This window comes from Ailuropoda melanoleuca, chromosome 15, assembly GCF_002007445.2.
Source record: "Ailuropoda melanoleuca isolate Jingjing chromosome 15, ASM200744v2, whole genome shotgun sequence".
Lineage (NCBI taxonomy): Eukaryota > Metazoa > Chordata > Mammalia > Carnivora > Ursidae > Ailuropoda > Ailuropoda melanoleuca.
Window position 1 is genome coordinate 53,203,249 of NC_048232.1, and position 15,685 is coordinate 53,218,933.

At 37.7% G+C, this 15,685-nt stretch overlaps 1 protein-coding gene across 6 annotated transcripts in view; it reads left to right on the plus strand.

The window, feature by feature from the left end:
* Positions 1–15,685, plus strand: part of OTOGL (otogelin like) — a 127,732-nt gene that overhangs the window by 38,302 nt on the left and 73,745 nt on the right. For all 6 annotated transcript variants that reach the window (XM_034644027.1, XM_034644026.1, XM_034644029.1 and 3 more), the window contains exons 18-24: positions 959–1,083; positions 4,066–4,275; positions 6,312–6,477; positions 7,318–7,392; positions 9,763–9,815; positions 11,402–11,564; positions 15,575–15,682. In XM_034644027.1, coding sequence (XP_034499918.1) covers positions 959–1,083; positions 4,066–4,275; positions 6,312–6,477; positions 7,318–7,392; positions 9,763–9,815; positions 11,402–11,564; positions 15,575–15,682 — 900 coding nt within the window. The remainder of the gene's footprint in view (positions 1–958; positions 1,084–4,065; positions 4,276–6,311; positions 6,478–7,317; positions 7,393–9,762; positions 9,816–11,401; positions 11,565–15,574; positions 15,683–15,685) is intronic.

Here is a 15,685-nt window from a genome sequence, read left to right on the forward strand (position 1 = left end):
GGTAACCAAAGCAGTTAATTTAGGACAAGTTAGAAAGCTGAAATAAAGCCTACTCTACTATTTGGGCATGTTGTTGGGGCTTTCATTAGTCAAGTTTTGCCTGGTCAGAGCTTCCTACAGGAGACTAGTCCAACCTGATTCTCTAGGTAGTTTTGACAGTGGGTGGTACAGTGTCCATTAGGGATTGTCGCTTGCTAAATATTGGTTGATGAGTTAGTAAATCTTGATGGCTGCTGGAGGGGGCATCTTAGTTTGGCTCTTCAATGCTGTTGTGGTTTATAAGCCTGATTTCAGAAGGACAGATGTTCCTTTTCCATTTTGTTTTTCTGAGGAAACTGAAGAAGTGAGCAACCTCGAATGAAGTATGGCTTTTCTACCATTTTCCCTCACTTTTCTTTTGTTTTGTTTGGTAACTTCAGGATGGTAACTTCAGTATTTCCGTGCTCATAATGGAAACAAAATATTGAATCAGAAATATAAGCTATTTATACTTGGGACATTCGTCTTTAAACTAAAAAGAATCGTGTGAGCTACCCACCTCTACCTCTGCCCATGAGCCCTAGACCACACTCTCATTAGTGATTTGGTTGTGTGAATGATGTTTCATTACAACGGTTAGAACTCAATCTGAATCTTGGCTCTGACACTTATCAGCTGAATGACTGTTGATATTTCTCTGAGCTGCTACTTTGCTTTCTCTTAAAAATGGAAATTGTATTTTCTTCACAAGGTTGAGGTGATTATGAAATAAAACCATGGATAACCATAATGGGACACCTTACGAAGTCTTAATAACAGGAAGCTAATGCCTAGTGTGTTTTTAAAAAATAGAACATTTTAAGCTCTAAGTTTCTTTGTAAATTAAAAAAGAATAGTATTCTCCTTTTCAATAGTTGAAGACTATGAACAAATGAAATGAATGGAAAAGACTAAGATGCATATTATCTTTGCTCTCTAGTTCTCCATCAGGCATGATAGAAGGTACCCCACAACTTCATGCCAACGCCTGGAGAGTTTCCACCACTTGTTTTGCACCTGTTCATGTTCCTATGGTGGACCCCTGCAACATTAATCAACAAAACAGTAAGTCCTTCTTCCTTCATGAGGAAAATTCCATATGTTACTGTGATCTTATAAAATTAGAGAATTAGATATGCCTCTTTATCTAATCTAGGTTATTTTTTAAAAGAACTCCAGAAAATGACTATTTTATTTACTAGTTTGCATTTACCAATGTACTTATTGTAGGTGTTAACAAATCCCTAAATTCTTCACACATATGGGCTAGCATTTTGGAGATTTCAGATTCTTTAAATGCTACAGAAAAATCTTGGGAAATACTGTAATAATGCTGTTACAGTCTTGCAATGTTCGACTTCAGTTCCATAGTGTGACGGCTCATACAGATTCTTCTATTACTATCACATTACCAGTTCCTTCTCATACTGCATATTATGGCGTCATAAGCAGAAGCCAGTGATCCAAGAAAGGCTGTACCATCAAGTGTGCAACAATTTGAGAATGTCATGCTCCAGAGTTCCAATTTGCAATGACAGTGCAACAAACATGCCAAGAAATGTTGGCTGTGTTTTTTTACTAAAGCCACAGCAAACTTATGTGAAAGACTATTTCACTGATCAATAAAAGAAGACATATTTTATATATATATATATTTATATATATAGTTATATATATATTTATATATATTTATATATATTTATATATATATTTATATATATTTATATATATATTTATATATATATAGTGAAATCACCGTGAAAAAATTAATACCGTGCTTAAGTAAATATTTTTATAATTTTAATTTGTTCCTTTAATTATTTTGGCTAACTTACTGTTTCTATGTATGTCTTTAATATATTATTAATATTGGTTGAGTACCCATAAGAATCCAGTACAGTCTCTGGATTTTGTAGTGGTTGTTTGAAAGGATTTTGTTGATTATCATATGGTCCTTATTATTACTTACAGTTTTGGTATCCTGGAAAGAACACAAGATAATGCTTCAGTGCTGCTGATGTTCTATCTAAGCTAGCTTCTAAACTTGTAGAAGATTGTTAACACTTTGGTCATTTTTCCTATATATAATAAGGGGATTAGACTAAAGTCTTGTGGTCTCCATAATTCAATAGTTTTAATCTCACTCCCATTTAATGATACTTTCTCCCCTATTCTATCCTCGAATTTCTACTAATAGATTTCCTTCTCCTTCCATTAGTCTTGCTCGGTTTGTTTCTAACTTTCTTGATTCCCTCTTTGATATTGCAGTAACTTTATTTTTTGTTTTTTTTTAATGACATGTAAAAGTTGGACTAGAGTATAAAGGATAAATTTAGTTTCCCTCTGGTCTTTTATGATCTCCCTTACTACCTGCCATTTTATTATACATATTTTATCATTTTATCCCCATCTCATGTCTTCTATGACACATATTCTAGATATTATTCTTCTTAACCTTTGCCATGATCCATTTTTTAAAAAATTTCAGATAGGTAAACATAGAAAATCCCCCATAAAAGAAAATAGATAAAAGTTAGTAATTCTGAAGTGGATTCTGAAGGATATTTTTTTTCACAAGGATCTTCTTGAGGCACCCTTTTACTTAATGTTAGTAAGAATATTTTTTGATCTACAAATCTTCAGGGCACACTGATGTATTCCTTTGCTTTGGAGTTCCTGGGGATTAGAAGAATGCATGCCAATAGAAGGCTGTTATAGTCATTATAGTCTAAGTTACTTGTTTTCATATACATATGATAGCAATGCAAAATATAATGCTCAGATAATTACCATGTGTTCCTTACCAATAATAAATATATTTAAAATACTTAACAGAATAAGTTCAGGTTGTTTTTCTTTGAATTCCAATTAGTTAACATAGAGTGTAATCTTAGTTTCAGGTGTAGAAGTGATTTATCACTTATATATAACACCTGGTGCTCATCACAGGTGCTCTCCTTCACACCCATCATTCATTTAACCCATTCCCCACTCACTTCCCCTTCAACAACCCTCAGTTTGTTCTCTATAGTTAAACGTCTGCTTCTTGGTTCTTGCCCCCGCCATGTTCATTTGTTTTGTTTCTTACATTCCACATATGAGTGAAATCATATGATATTTGTCTTCCTCTGACTGACTTATTTCGCTTAGCATAATACTCTCTAGATCCCTCCACGTCGTTGCAAATGGCAAGACCTCATTCTTTTTTTATGGCTGAGTTCAGGTTTTTTTTAAGATAGATGGGGTCTAGATTGTTTTGTCAAACTTGGTTACTTCCATAATTCTATCTGATCAGTTATTCTAGGGCAAAGTCAATAAATTTCAAGAAATGATCACCCAAACCTCCCCAAATGGCTTGGTAGTTATATTTCATGGCCTTTAGCATGTGGTCCAATCCCTAATTTCTATTCATTATTCGTTTACTCATGCATTCATAGATTCATTTATCACACATTATTCAGCTCCTGATATTGGCCAGACACTGTGCCTTGTGCAGACATTGTATTTGATGATTATATGGTAACTGCCACATGACATTTACCCCGGAGACTTCATTGGAATGAGATGTTTCCCAATCCTTCCTGGATAGTTGTGTATTCCAGGGAGTTGCCATGGCATCCACAATCTGGCAGCACTCTCACTGTGTGTGGCTGTCTGGAGATAAGCCTTCCAATACTCACCAATTCTTTACAACAGAATTGGGGCAATTTTCTATGAAGATCTGCAGACAATGGGGTGATTTAGGCCATTTCTATGGACCCTTCTGTGCTCCTATTATTCAGCTATAACACAATACTGTTTTTTTGGCTAAAAGATTATTAAACATGGAGTAAGGGCTGTGACCAATATTACTAAAAGTAAAAACAAACCAACAAAACAGAGTAAATGGAAAATATTGATTCTTGTTGAAAATAATATGCAATTCAGTATATATCTAGGAAAGCAAGATGCTTAGATAGTTCTGGAATTTGGCACTTAGGGGTATGATCTAGACTGGTAAATGAAGTGCTAATGGAGTTTTTTTTGGGGGGGGGGCTTGTCTGTTAGTTGGATACGCAGCACACTGTGATGTTATCCACAAAGAGCTCTTTGCTCCTTGCCACATCTACATCAGCCCTGGACTGTACTATCAGCTGTGCCGCCATGACACTTGCAAGTGTGGAAGCGCCTGTCTCTGCAATGCTCTTGCCCACTATGCCTACCTCTGTGGCCAGCGCGGTGTTACCATCGATTTCAGAGCTCAGATTTCATTCTGTGGTGAGTATGATGATGACACGTAAAGATGATCCGATGACATTTTAGAATTTTTGTATAATTAACTGCATTTTTTTAAAAGAAAGGTCAATATTGCTTAAGTTATCTGGAATATGATTATAGTGTGCAAACATGAAAAACAAATTAAATACTTCACTTCTTAAAATTGGAGCTATATTGAATAAGACCAATCTTTTTTTTTTTAACCAATTTTTTATAAGCAAAATTAGAGTTGTAACTGCATGGTTTGAGATATGCAACAGAAATAATATGAAAAATTTGAAAAAATTTTTATCATAGAAATGTCATATCTAAGTATTGGAAAGTAAGGAAAAGCATGGTGTGGTATGGTGGCCCAGGAGAGCTGTAGTTAAGGAGGTAAATTACACAACAGGTAATTATCTCCCGTTCAACCTCATGGCTTATAGTGTCTCTTGTCTCATTCATGGTAGACTGTTTCCTTTCTTATGTGTTCTATGCTTTTTGGATGAGTTAATCTGTATCAGGGCTACCCATGTGCCACCCCTGTTAGAATCTTTTATGGCCTGGGTTTCAGGAACCTCACTCTCTCTACCTCTCCACTCCCCCTCTTCCCTGCTACAGGTTTCATTAAGCTTTTTCCTATCACTGCAGGGGTATCACTGGCCAGGTTTGATAGTAATTTCTCAGCTTGGGCTTTCTAAGACAAAATAATGTAAATATAAAAGTAATGTAAATTCATATATCAAGCAGCACAGGATGTAAATCTGGGATTTAATTTCTCAGAGGATACTTCATTTAACATAATTTCAATTATGTTTATCTAGCATTTTCTAGGTTTTTTAAAAAAATGATTTTATCTATTTATTTAAGAGAGAGACAGAGCACAAGCTGGGAGGGGGCAGAAGGAGAGGAGAGAAAATCTCAAGTAGACTCTATGCTCAACTGATCGAGCCACTCAGACACCCCTCTGGGTTTTTTGTTTTTACAAGTGTGTTTTTAGATTATTTTAGTTTGCCTACTATCATCAGTTTGGGTTGGTCTAAAAAGAAATTGGGAAGGTTTAGAAAAAACTATGAACATGATTCAGAAAGTGAAAAATAAGAGCTGTGAGTATGGATCAATTAAGCGAAGTTTTGCCTTATTTGTAGAAGACTTAAAGTTTACTTAGGTTTAAAGAATGTCACAAACAAGATGATGTCAGTATAGCAGTAATAGATTTAAAATGTGAGGACAGGAAGTTTGTGTGGACATGCAAAATACCTTAAATATTAAAAAAATATGGTACAGGCTGTTAAAGACTTACGAAACGTCACGCTTAAAAAAGTTTCAAAATAGATACTTTATACATCTGTTACATTTCTATTGAGGCGAATGCAATTGATCCTTGAACAATGTGGGAGTTGAGGGCACTGATTCCCCACCCACCCACACAGTCAAAATCCATGTATAACTTTTGACTTCCCTGAACACTTGACTCCTAATAGCTTACTGTTGCCCAGAGCCTTAAATGATAATATAGTCAATAAACATGTATTTTGTCTATGTATTATGTAGTATCTTCTTAATGCAAGCCAGAGGAAAGATAATGTTATTAAGAAAATCATTAAAAAGAGAAAATACATTTAATTATGTATTTATTGAAAAAATCCAAGTATAGGTAGATCAACCCACGGAGTTCAAACCCATGTTGTTCAAGGGTCAGCTGTAAGCATTTTATTTATTTATTTGCTTGTTATTCTAATTTGAGGGACAGAGAGCACAAGAAGGGGGGAGGAAGCAGAAGGAGAGGGACAAGCAGGCTCCCTGCTGAGCAGGAAGCCTGATGCGGCACTTGATCCCAGGACCCGGGATCATGACCTGAGCCCCAGGCAGATGCTGAATGACTGAGCCACCCAGGTGCCCTTATTATTTCTGTTATAGGATTCTGGAATGTTCTAAGTTTTACTGACGTAATATATCTTTGTTTTTCATGCTACTGTCTATCAGAGACCTATAACCCAGCATAAGCGCCCTGCACCCTGTGGCAGTCCTTCTCACCTGATGCTCCTTCATCCTAGGTGTCGTGTGCCACAAGGGCATGCTGTACCATCACTGCTCCTCCTTTTGTCGCCGCTCCTGCACATCCCTTGCCGCCCCTGAGCAGTGTAACGACGACTGTGCTGAGGGCTGCAACTGCCCTGAAGGCAAATACTATGAAGACACGCTCAGCTTTTGTGTGCCCATGTAAGTCACTGATGGGATCCGGTGTCTCTCTCTGTGTCCTTACAGCTTAGATGGGCTTGCATGCTTCTTTTGTTTCTTTTTTTTTTTTTTCAAATTTAATTGACTCAGTACCATTTACTGGACAATAAACTGTCTCCATTATTGAACAGCTACTTTCCCCCTACGACCAGTGTGCATATATGCAAAGATCTGCTTGTGAGCTGTGTCATTAATGTTTCTTGGTATCTTTACCTTTATTTACTTATTTTTAACCCTGCACATGTTCACAAATAGCTGTAGGAACAGCTAAGGAATGTGATGGTTAATCCCAAAGTTTACTTCTACTTGTTTGATGTCAAAATTAATAACAAGGTTTATGTTTCACTGTCATGTGATAAATTTCAGTAGCAGGACTGTCTATCAGCGCTCAGAACTTCCTCAAATCTCACGTGAGATAAAGACTTTAGTACAGAGGGCGAGGTGATATATTGATTATATTTCTCTGAAGTGCATTCAGGGACTTTTTTTATGACTAAAACAACACAGTCTGTACTGCGACTAACACGACACAGCATCTGTATGTAGAAACACAATCTGAAGCTACACGATACTCCCCATGTAGATGGTTCCTGCCATTCACGTAACAGGATTGCATGTAGGCAATGAATAGTGTCATCTTTAGTGTGTGCCTTGATATTACCAATGTGGAGCATAAGGTCTGCTTGAATTTTAGTGTTTTTAAAAAACTTATATCTTATTTTATTAACTTAACTCTCCCCCCCACTTTTTTTTTTTTTNTTTTTTTTTTTTTTTTTAACTTAACCCCCCCCCCCCCTTTTTTTTTTTTTTTTTTTTTTATAGATTTCACTGCCGGTGTCATTATAGAGGCAGCGTTTATCAACCTGGGGAGCTCATCCCAACACCGTCGGGCTTATGGTAGATTTCAGTGATGGGGCTTGTACTTGACAACATGTACTAATAGAATTTTTTAACCCAAACTGCAAATTTAAATATGACTTCTGTAATTGAAAATGTACAGATAACCTTTACGTGGCCTTTTCAACCATATATGTATATACATATATATATATGACAGTTCAGCATAGAATGCTTAAGTCTCATAACTGCAAAAAACAGTTATGAATTAAGTGTCATGCAGCAAAATGGAAGCCCTTTGGTGAATTTGGTTCTCGGACAGAAATACTGCAAGTTGCTGAGGGGTTTTAGTTGGACTGAACTGCCCGTATCACACGCGGAAGTCAGTGAACCCTCTCCCTAGTGACATTGATCCTAGCGAGATAACACTTATTCATGGGATAACACTCTTCCTGTCCTGACCTGTTTGTTAAAAACGCAGGCATGTCCCTGCAACAGTCCGCATTGATCTTCTTTCAACTCCTAATCTCCCTCTTTCAGTTGCACCACGGGAACCCACAGATAATAATAGACAGCAGATAATAGTTAACAGTCGCGGTAATAATGATATCTAACCATCACCGTGCGCGTTCTGCAGTCCCGTTACCCTTCTAAGTATGCGATCTCTATTATTCAAACACTCACCACTGTAACCCTAAGAGATAGGCCCTGTGGCTCTAGTCCCTGTTTACAGGTGAGGAAAATGAGGCCCAGGCAGTTGAGCAACTTGGTAAAGAAGCTGATTTTCAATTCCAGGAAACCTGGCTCTGTGGCGCTTGCATTATTGGCTACCTTGCTCTGCAGCTCATTTGGCATATATGGCAGAATTCTGCTCATGGTCAATTTCCCTTTATTCTCATCTCTATCTGCCCCCCTTCCACCACTCCATCAAGACACCAAGGCGACCGGCTCTTGAATCTTTCTCTAGTAGGTTGGACTACTAGCCAGTTTCCCAAGCTGGAAATTTAGGAGTCATTTTGGACTTTTTCCTCCTGCTCAACCAGGAAACCCCCAACCACAGCAGACTTTGCTTTCTAGATATAGGTGAAATTCAGTCCTTCATTCCCCCCTCACTACTCCCAAGGCACATCTCTCACTGTCTCTTTTCTGGACCTTTCTACCTGGTTTTCTTGTCTCTAGTCTTGCCCCCTTCCATTCTACTTAGGTGTTATATCTCTCTAGAATTTAATGCTATTGGATTTATTTAAGTAAAGTTGGCAAAAGCAAAGCAACCATCCCACTTCAATGAGGAAAAAAAAATTCTATTAGTATAGCGACCTCCTGTACCATTCTTCTCAAAAAGCCTATGTCCCAGAGAGAGTATGATTTGGAAAATCTGGATCTGTGCCCTGAGACCCGACTGCCTCAGTTCCTCTCTGCCATGCACAGTGTGAGTGACTCATTCCTCTGGGTGTGAGCTCAGTGTTACAGGATGCATAAGCATACGTTTCATGTAACATGGTCCTTGCACGTGACTCAGCTTCTTCCTCTGGGCTCAAATATAGAATACGTGGTCTGGTCCAAAGCCAAAGTAAACGCTGTTTATGCTGGAATTGTTGAGAACTGGTATGTTGTTTCCTACCTTGATTTTTTTTTTTAATGGAGATATAATTAAACAATATCTTTTTAAGGGATTTTCAAGATTAATCTTGCTTGATTTGGTTTGCCTTATGCCCTGAATTTAGATCCTAAGTTGCAAGGAAAATGTGACTCCACTCTATCTTCAACACTGCTGCCAGAATGAGTTTTCTGGAATTGGAACCAACCTTATTACCTCTCCCTTTAAGGTCTCCGGGATAAAGTCTTAGCATCTTAATGGAGTTGGCCTTGGCCTCTTTGCCATCTGAATCTCCTGTCGCTTCTTGCCTTGTACTTTGTCACACAGAACACTGCTCTGTACCACATCTCCCCTGAGTGTTATAGCCTTACTGCTTTATCCATATCATCACCTCCATCCATTCTTTAAGACTGTCCAGACTTTACCTTCTTGACTGTCTTGATGTCGGTTGCCAAGAGATTTTAAAACATTTTTCTGTGCTTTACTTTTCTATCTTCAACATATTTCTCTGTTGCATATGTCACACTGCATAAATTATTTATTTGTATGTCTTTCTTGCTAGAATATAAACCCCTGGGTGACGACTATGAATTTTGGGTTTTGTATCCTCTATGCCTATTGCAGTGTCCCACACATATATGTTTGATAAAAATTGAACTGAAATAGTTCTTTTCAAATTGGACCTTAGCCAATAACTAATTTGTAAAAAATTATGTGGAAAAAATACCATTTGTATATGTACCCATCAATTCTTGCACAATAGATCGTTTTTGAAATACAGAAAAAAACTGAGGTGTGGCCTCATAAATTAACTATTTGTTTACCTCTACTAGCCAGTGTTCAAACGGGACCGTGAAATGTGATGAACCAGCAACGCCCTCTACTGGTAAGATCGAGATAGATGTTTTCCTTAAAGAGAACGCAGCTCTTAACACTGTTCCCATTTTTCTGCGAAAAGACTTTTCATAAATCCATCACAGCCCTCCTTGCCAATGTTCATGAATATAGCTTTGGGGATGTTCCTCAACAATGCTCCTGTGCTTCCTTAGTTTTTTTCACATTGATAATTATAATATTTGTAGAACATCCTGGGGTGAGGTGACAAGGCTGCTGGGGGGCAGAGCTGACCATCCCAGGGATGCTGCCTTCATGCTCCCCGCCCCAGAACGACCTCAGGTGCGTCAAGGCTCATGTATCCAGGCATCTGTTGAAAACTGCCTGTGGAATGGCAGTTGGGAAACTAATGTGTACGCAATCACGTGGGGACCTTGGTAAAACGTTAATTCTGATCCAGCAGGTCAAGGATGATGCCCGAGACTCTACATTCCTGCTGATGGCTGAGACAATGCCACTGCCACTGGTTTTCGGACTCTAGGACTAGCAGCCATCAATTAAACATGGCTTGCAAGATGACATCTACTGCCATCTCTCTTTAGAATGTTATTTTACACTTGCGTATCATTCCTGAAAGTCCTGTGTATTAGAGTACCCTACATATGATTTATTTTCACCATAAAAAAGCCTCAAGTTTTTAGTTGCAGTGCAGAAACTCTAGACAAATAACAAACAACAAGGCTTTCATTGATTTTAATGGACAGAAAGAGTGTGGGCCGATAAAACGGCGCTATTGCTTTATTTGCATATATATATATTATTATATATATATTATATATTATATATATATATTATATATTATTATAAATTAGCTTTGATTTATATGACCTGGATTTGCTTTATATGGATTCAAACTATGCAGGCTTCTTTACAGGCAATGTTCAGGGACCACACACATATTCCGAAGCAACGGGGCCATCCTTGCCCTGTCCTGTTTGCTTCAGGGTGGCTTCGAATTTAGAGGGGAAAATCCAGGTGGCCAAACTTCTCACAGAGGAATCCACAAGATTTGATCCCATTGGCCCCAATAAGGGAAGTTACTTAATCCCTCTGAGGCCAAAAGCTTTCTGGAAGACTACGTAGCCCCTACACTGCCTATAATTATGTCTACTTTTGCACTTCTACCCACTAGTGAGGACTGATGTAAATAATGACTCAGAGGTGAAGATCTGAAACTGTCATGTATTCATTGTAAACACAAGGCTTTGTAAGAGTGTTAGTTGCTCTCTCACCAGCCCTCAAAACATTGAAAGTGTATGTTTGGATTAATCAAAATACCCTGTTTCTTGACCTCAGAAAATTATATAATAGTTGTCTAGTTATTGCTTTTTGGAGGGCAGCTAAGGTTTTCCAACTCCGAACAGGTTTTTGAAATGCAGGAGACAATAGAAAACCTTCCTGCAGAAAGTTTGGAAGTTCCTCAGCCAAACATTACAGAGTCAGAGCACCGGCTAGTAATCCCTGGTAGCATATTCTTGGGTGAGTTCTGCTTTGACGACAAATGCCTGTCGGGATGATTATCTGTCTATGGAGCAAATACAAAGTTAAGGGTGTTTTATCTGTGCCTTTTCCCTGAAGTTCATGCCTGTCCCGAAGGAAAAGTGTATTTTGACTGCAGACTTCCTGACCCTGAATTACCAGCTGGTGGTGTAAATTGTGAGACTACATGTGCAAATCTGGCCATGAACTTCACTTGTGCCCCATCCTCACCCTGTATAAGTGGCTGTGTTTGTGCTCCAGGGTAAGCCTCTTGTTTCGTTGTGTTTTGTTTTTTTTTTTTGAAAATATTCAGAATTTGACAGAAAATGACAGAAAATGCAAGAGCTCTTAAAAACATTATTTACAGAAATAGCTAAAATTGTTCTGTTGTTAACTTTGAGTTGGTAACGAGAAGACTATTGTACTTATTTTGCTATAGTCATGTAAATATCATGTTATATTTGAAATATGATGTATGATATATAACATGATTAAATACGTCACACATGTTGTATGTACAATATTATTAAAGTAGTGCAATGAATTGAAGAGAGAATCATTTCAGGATGGACTTGGCATTTATCTCCTGGTTTAACTGCAATTTTGGGAAAGTGATAGTGAGTCAGTATCCATTTAAAATACTTGGAGTGCATATGTTTTGTATATTGGGCTGTTACTGTTGTTGAAGCTAAGTTGTAATAGTGATGCCAACTGCTTTATTTTTTTATTTTTACTTTTTAAAGATTTTATTTATTTGTTTATTTAGCATGAACAGAGGGAGGGGCAGAGGGAGAGGGACAGAGAATTTTAAGCAGATTCTACCCTGAGTAGGGAGCCTGATGCGGGGCTCAATCCCACGACCCTGAGATCACAACCTGAGCTGAAACCAAGAGTCAGATGCTTAAGGAATTGATCCACCCAGGCATTCCACCAACCGCTTTACTTAATGGTTGCTACAAAAAATGGTGTTTTGAGGCTATATATGGCAGTGGGTAACAGCGGGAACTCCGGCCTCGAGCACACCAGATTTCAAATCTCAGCTCTGCTAATGTTAGCTGAGTGATTTTTCTGCAAGTTTCTTTTAAGCCTATTAGGTGTGCGAGTTATAGTGTGTGTGTGCGTGTGTATGTGTACTCAATAAATATGAATCACTATCTTATGGCAGAATAATCTATTTTTGTAAATTTCCTTTAATAGCAGGAATGCCTCGTATGCGGGGAAGTTAAATACAGAATCTGATGCTATCTGCTTTCCTGCGGGCACATAACATCTGACCTCACTGGCCCTCCCTCCTCTGGTAGTGAATGGAGGCAGTGCACAGAGAGAGGGCATCTGAGGGAAACAGGTCCCCTAGTCTTCCTTGGTGAACATATTCACACAGAGGGATTCCTGGGCTCAGGTCATCTAAACCATGAGTAAAGAAGAGAGAGGCTTTGTAGTCTGTTTCTCAGGAGAATTGCATTTGTGTAAATGGTCTCCATCTGGAATAGGTAGAAGAGCCAAATGACTTGGGACTGTACCAATCTCTTTGGAAAGGGAGGAGTTTGAAAGAACAAGGGCCCGTGCATGGGAGAATAAAGGCAGGTAGAAATCAGGCCATAAAGCAGGTGAGTGAGGAAGACATTTTAGAAAAAAGGGCAAGGGAAATATGACCTTTATTATGGTAAAATAATTGAAACCTACAATGTTGCTTAATTTACCTGATTTGATGATGACTCAAGGGCGCAAGGCTGATTAGATAAAGCTGCATCCTAATTTTGTTTCATAGGCTTGCAGTTGATGTTATTATTGTTTTTTAAGAATATCTAGTTGCTGTCACCTTTGACTTTAGTTCAACAATGATTTATTTATTTACTGCTCTAATTTCATTACAAAAACTAAAGAAATTCTCTCCCACCTTCTCTTATTATATTGAAGTAAATATAGTTGGAATTACCTAAGAGGCCTCTGACTGATTTGGAAATAATTTTATTATAGAGAACTTTCTGTTATGAAGTTGTTCGTGGTAATATGATTTGGATTGTCTTCCGTATGACTTTGGCTGGCTTATTTTAGGACAATAAGCCCAGTATTACCTGTTTTATGGGGCTTCTCAGCGTGACAGCAGTTCATCGTGTATGAAGGATCCTCATACCTCGGTTTAGAAATCACTGTTGGAACTCCTGGGTGGCTCATTTGGTTGTGTGTCAAACTCTTGGTTTTGGCTCAGGTCATGGTCTCAAGGTTGTGGGGTTGAGCCCCTCTTAGGGCTCAAGCTCAGCGGGGGTTGTGCTTGAGTTTCTTTGCCTCTCCCTCTGCCCCTCCCCCTCCTCAAATAAATAAATACATCTTTTTTAAAAAAGAAATCACTATGGATTAAAGAAGTGGAAAGTAATACAGTGAAAAGAGTCATATAGAAATGGTTCAAATATTGGTTCCTCTTCTTAGTAGCTGAAGTACTTTAGGGCTAGTGACTTAACCACTGGGAATCTCAGCTTCCTCTTTTTAAAGTATATCTACAGATGTCTATTTCATGGGGGTCGAGTGTGTGCAGTGCACCAGTCATATGGTGCTAATGTTCGGGACACTGTGTTAAGCTACAGGGAGGGGGGGCACTGCTAAAATACGTTTATACGATAACAACAGAATCTACCTATGGAATTTTCACTAGGATAGGTGAATTAGTGCTGTGTTTAAAGTGGTTCGAATAGTGGCTGGGCCATAGGAGCACTCACAAATATTGGTTCTTGCTGTTGTTTTTATTTTCTCTGTGAGACAGGTAACGAAGTACTTGCAGTTCATTGTGATGAGTCCTCCAGTAAAGGTTTATGCACATTTCTATGTATGGGGAGTGTGGGACATAAAAGATTATATTAAATTGAGTCTTAAATGGTGAGAAGTCTTTCAGGCAGAGCCGGGAAGGAGAAAGGTTTCCCAGGCAGAGGAGAAATGGCGATGTCCAGGGGAAAAGGAGAGAAGTTTGGGAGGGCTGAGCTGAGAAAATATAGACTCTACGATTCTGTTGTCTGAAAGGAAGAAATCTCAATGAGATAATGCAGTGTTTATATAGATAAGTTCATTCGGTCACCTTTACTTAACAATTGAGTGTCTGCTATGTGCTAGACATTGGGGCACAGCCATCAGGATATTCATGGTTTCCCTGAGTGGGGCTTGGGGTTTAATGGACAGCGTATACATTAAATAAGGAATTACAGTGCTGTGCTGAGGAGCCGTGAGAGGGAAAGCAGAAAAGGAAACATATGGGATCATTTCTATTCTAGAGAAGAGGCAAGAATCCAGGATTCATGACTTCTATGTTAAGTTTGATAGCATTGAATTATAACATTTTAAAGCAAATTCAGGAAAAACTTCATTAATTTTCTCTATTTTTAGTAGCTTTTATTATTTTATCATTATTATTTTAAATTATTATATTAGTTATTATAATTTAAATTTTATTTATTAGTAGTATTTTATTATTGTTTATGAGATAAATTTGAGAAAAGATTTAAGGAATTTTGAAAAATATATGTATATATTTATGTTAAGGGTATGGGAATATGTATCATATATAATATGTAATTTTTTAATCTTCAAATCAAAATATTTTGAAAATACACTAAAGATAATTCTCTTCTGAGATTATGATATTTAATTTTTATATTCATAGATATTTTAAGGTGCTTTTTTATGGGATAATCTTTCAAGAAGGAAATAACACATCAAAGGACACTAACATTTAAAATGTGTTAATAATAAAGAATGTGAGACACTTGATACAATGGCTTTTTATTCAAAACACATCTTAACTAAATTCTCAGGATTTTAAATTTAAGGACTTACATAAGGAGTTTTTGATTATTCCTTCTGTCCTGCAACAGAAAATGTTATCTATTTCATAATTTACTCTTTTATTGAAAAATTGTTAACCCCCACAGATTTTTTTCTCTTAGGCAGTAAATATTGAAAAAAGGGGCCCTCACTTATTCTTGAAATTTGTTTTCAGAATAGCTCACTGTACCCAGAAATCTAAGCTTCTGTTTGTTGTGCTAAGTGATAACACAAAGGTTAAAATACTGCATATGATCACTTGCCTGGCATTGTATTTACTCCTGTGATATGCAAGGTTCTATGTGAAAAAGAGGGAGTGAAGGATTAGAACCATCGCCTCCATAGGTCAGAGAAAACATGCCTGGGGCAGCCGTAATAAATACAGATGGTGTTGAATAGGACAAGATTACTGATTTTTTAAAAAAACTTAAACTAATCAGCATTTACTTCTTCATTTGGAAGAATGGCAGAGCACAAAGGAAAGTGTTATATTCCCGAAAGCTGTCCGTGTATCTGGAAAGATTGGGAGTACCTTTCAGGAGAAGTGATTGCTACACCATGTTATACCTGGTA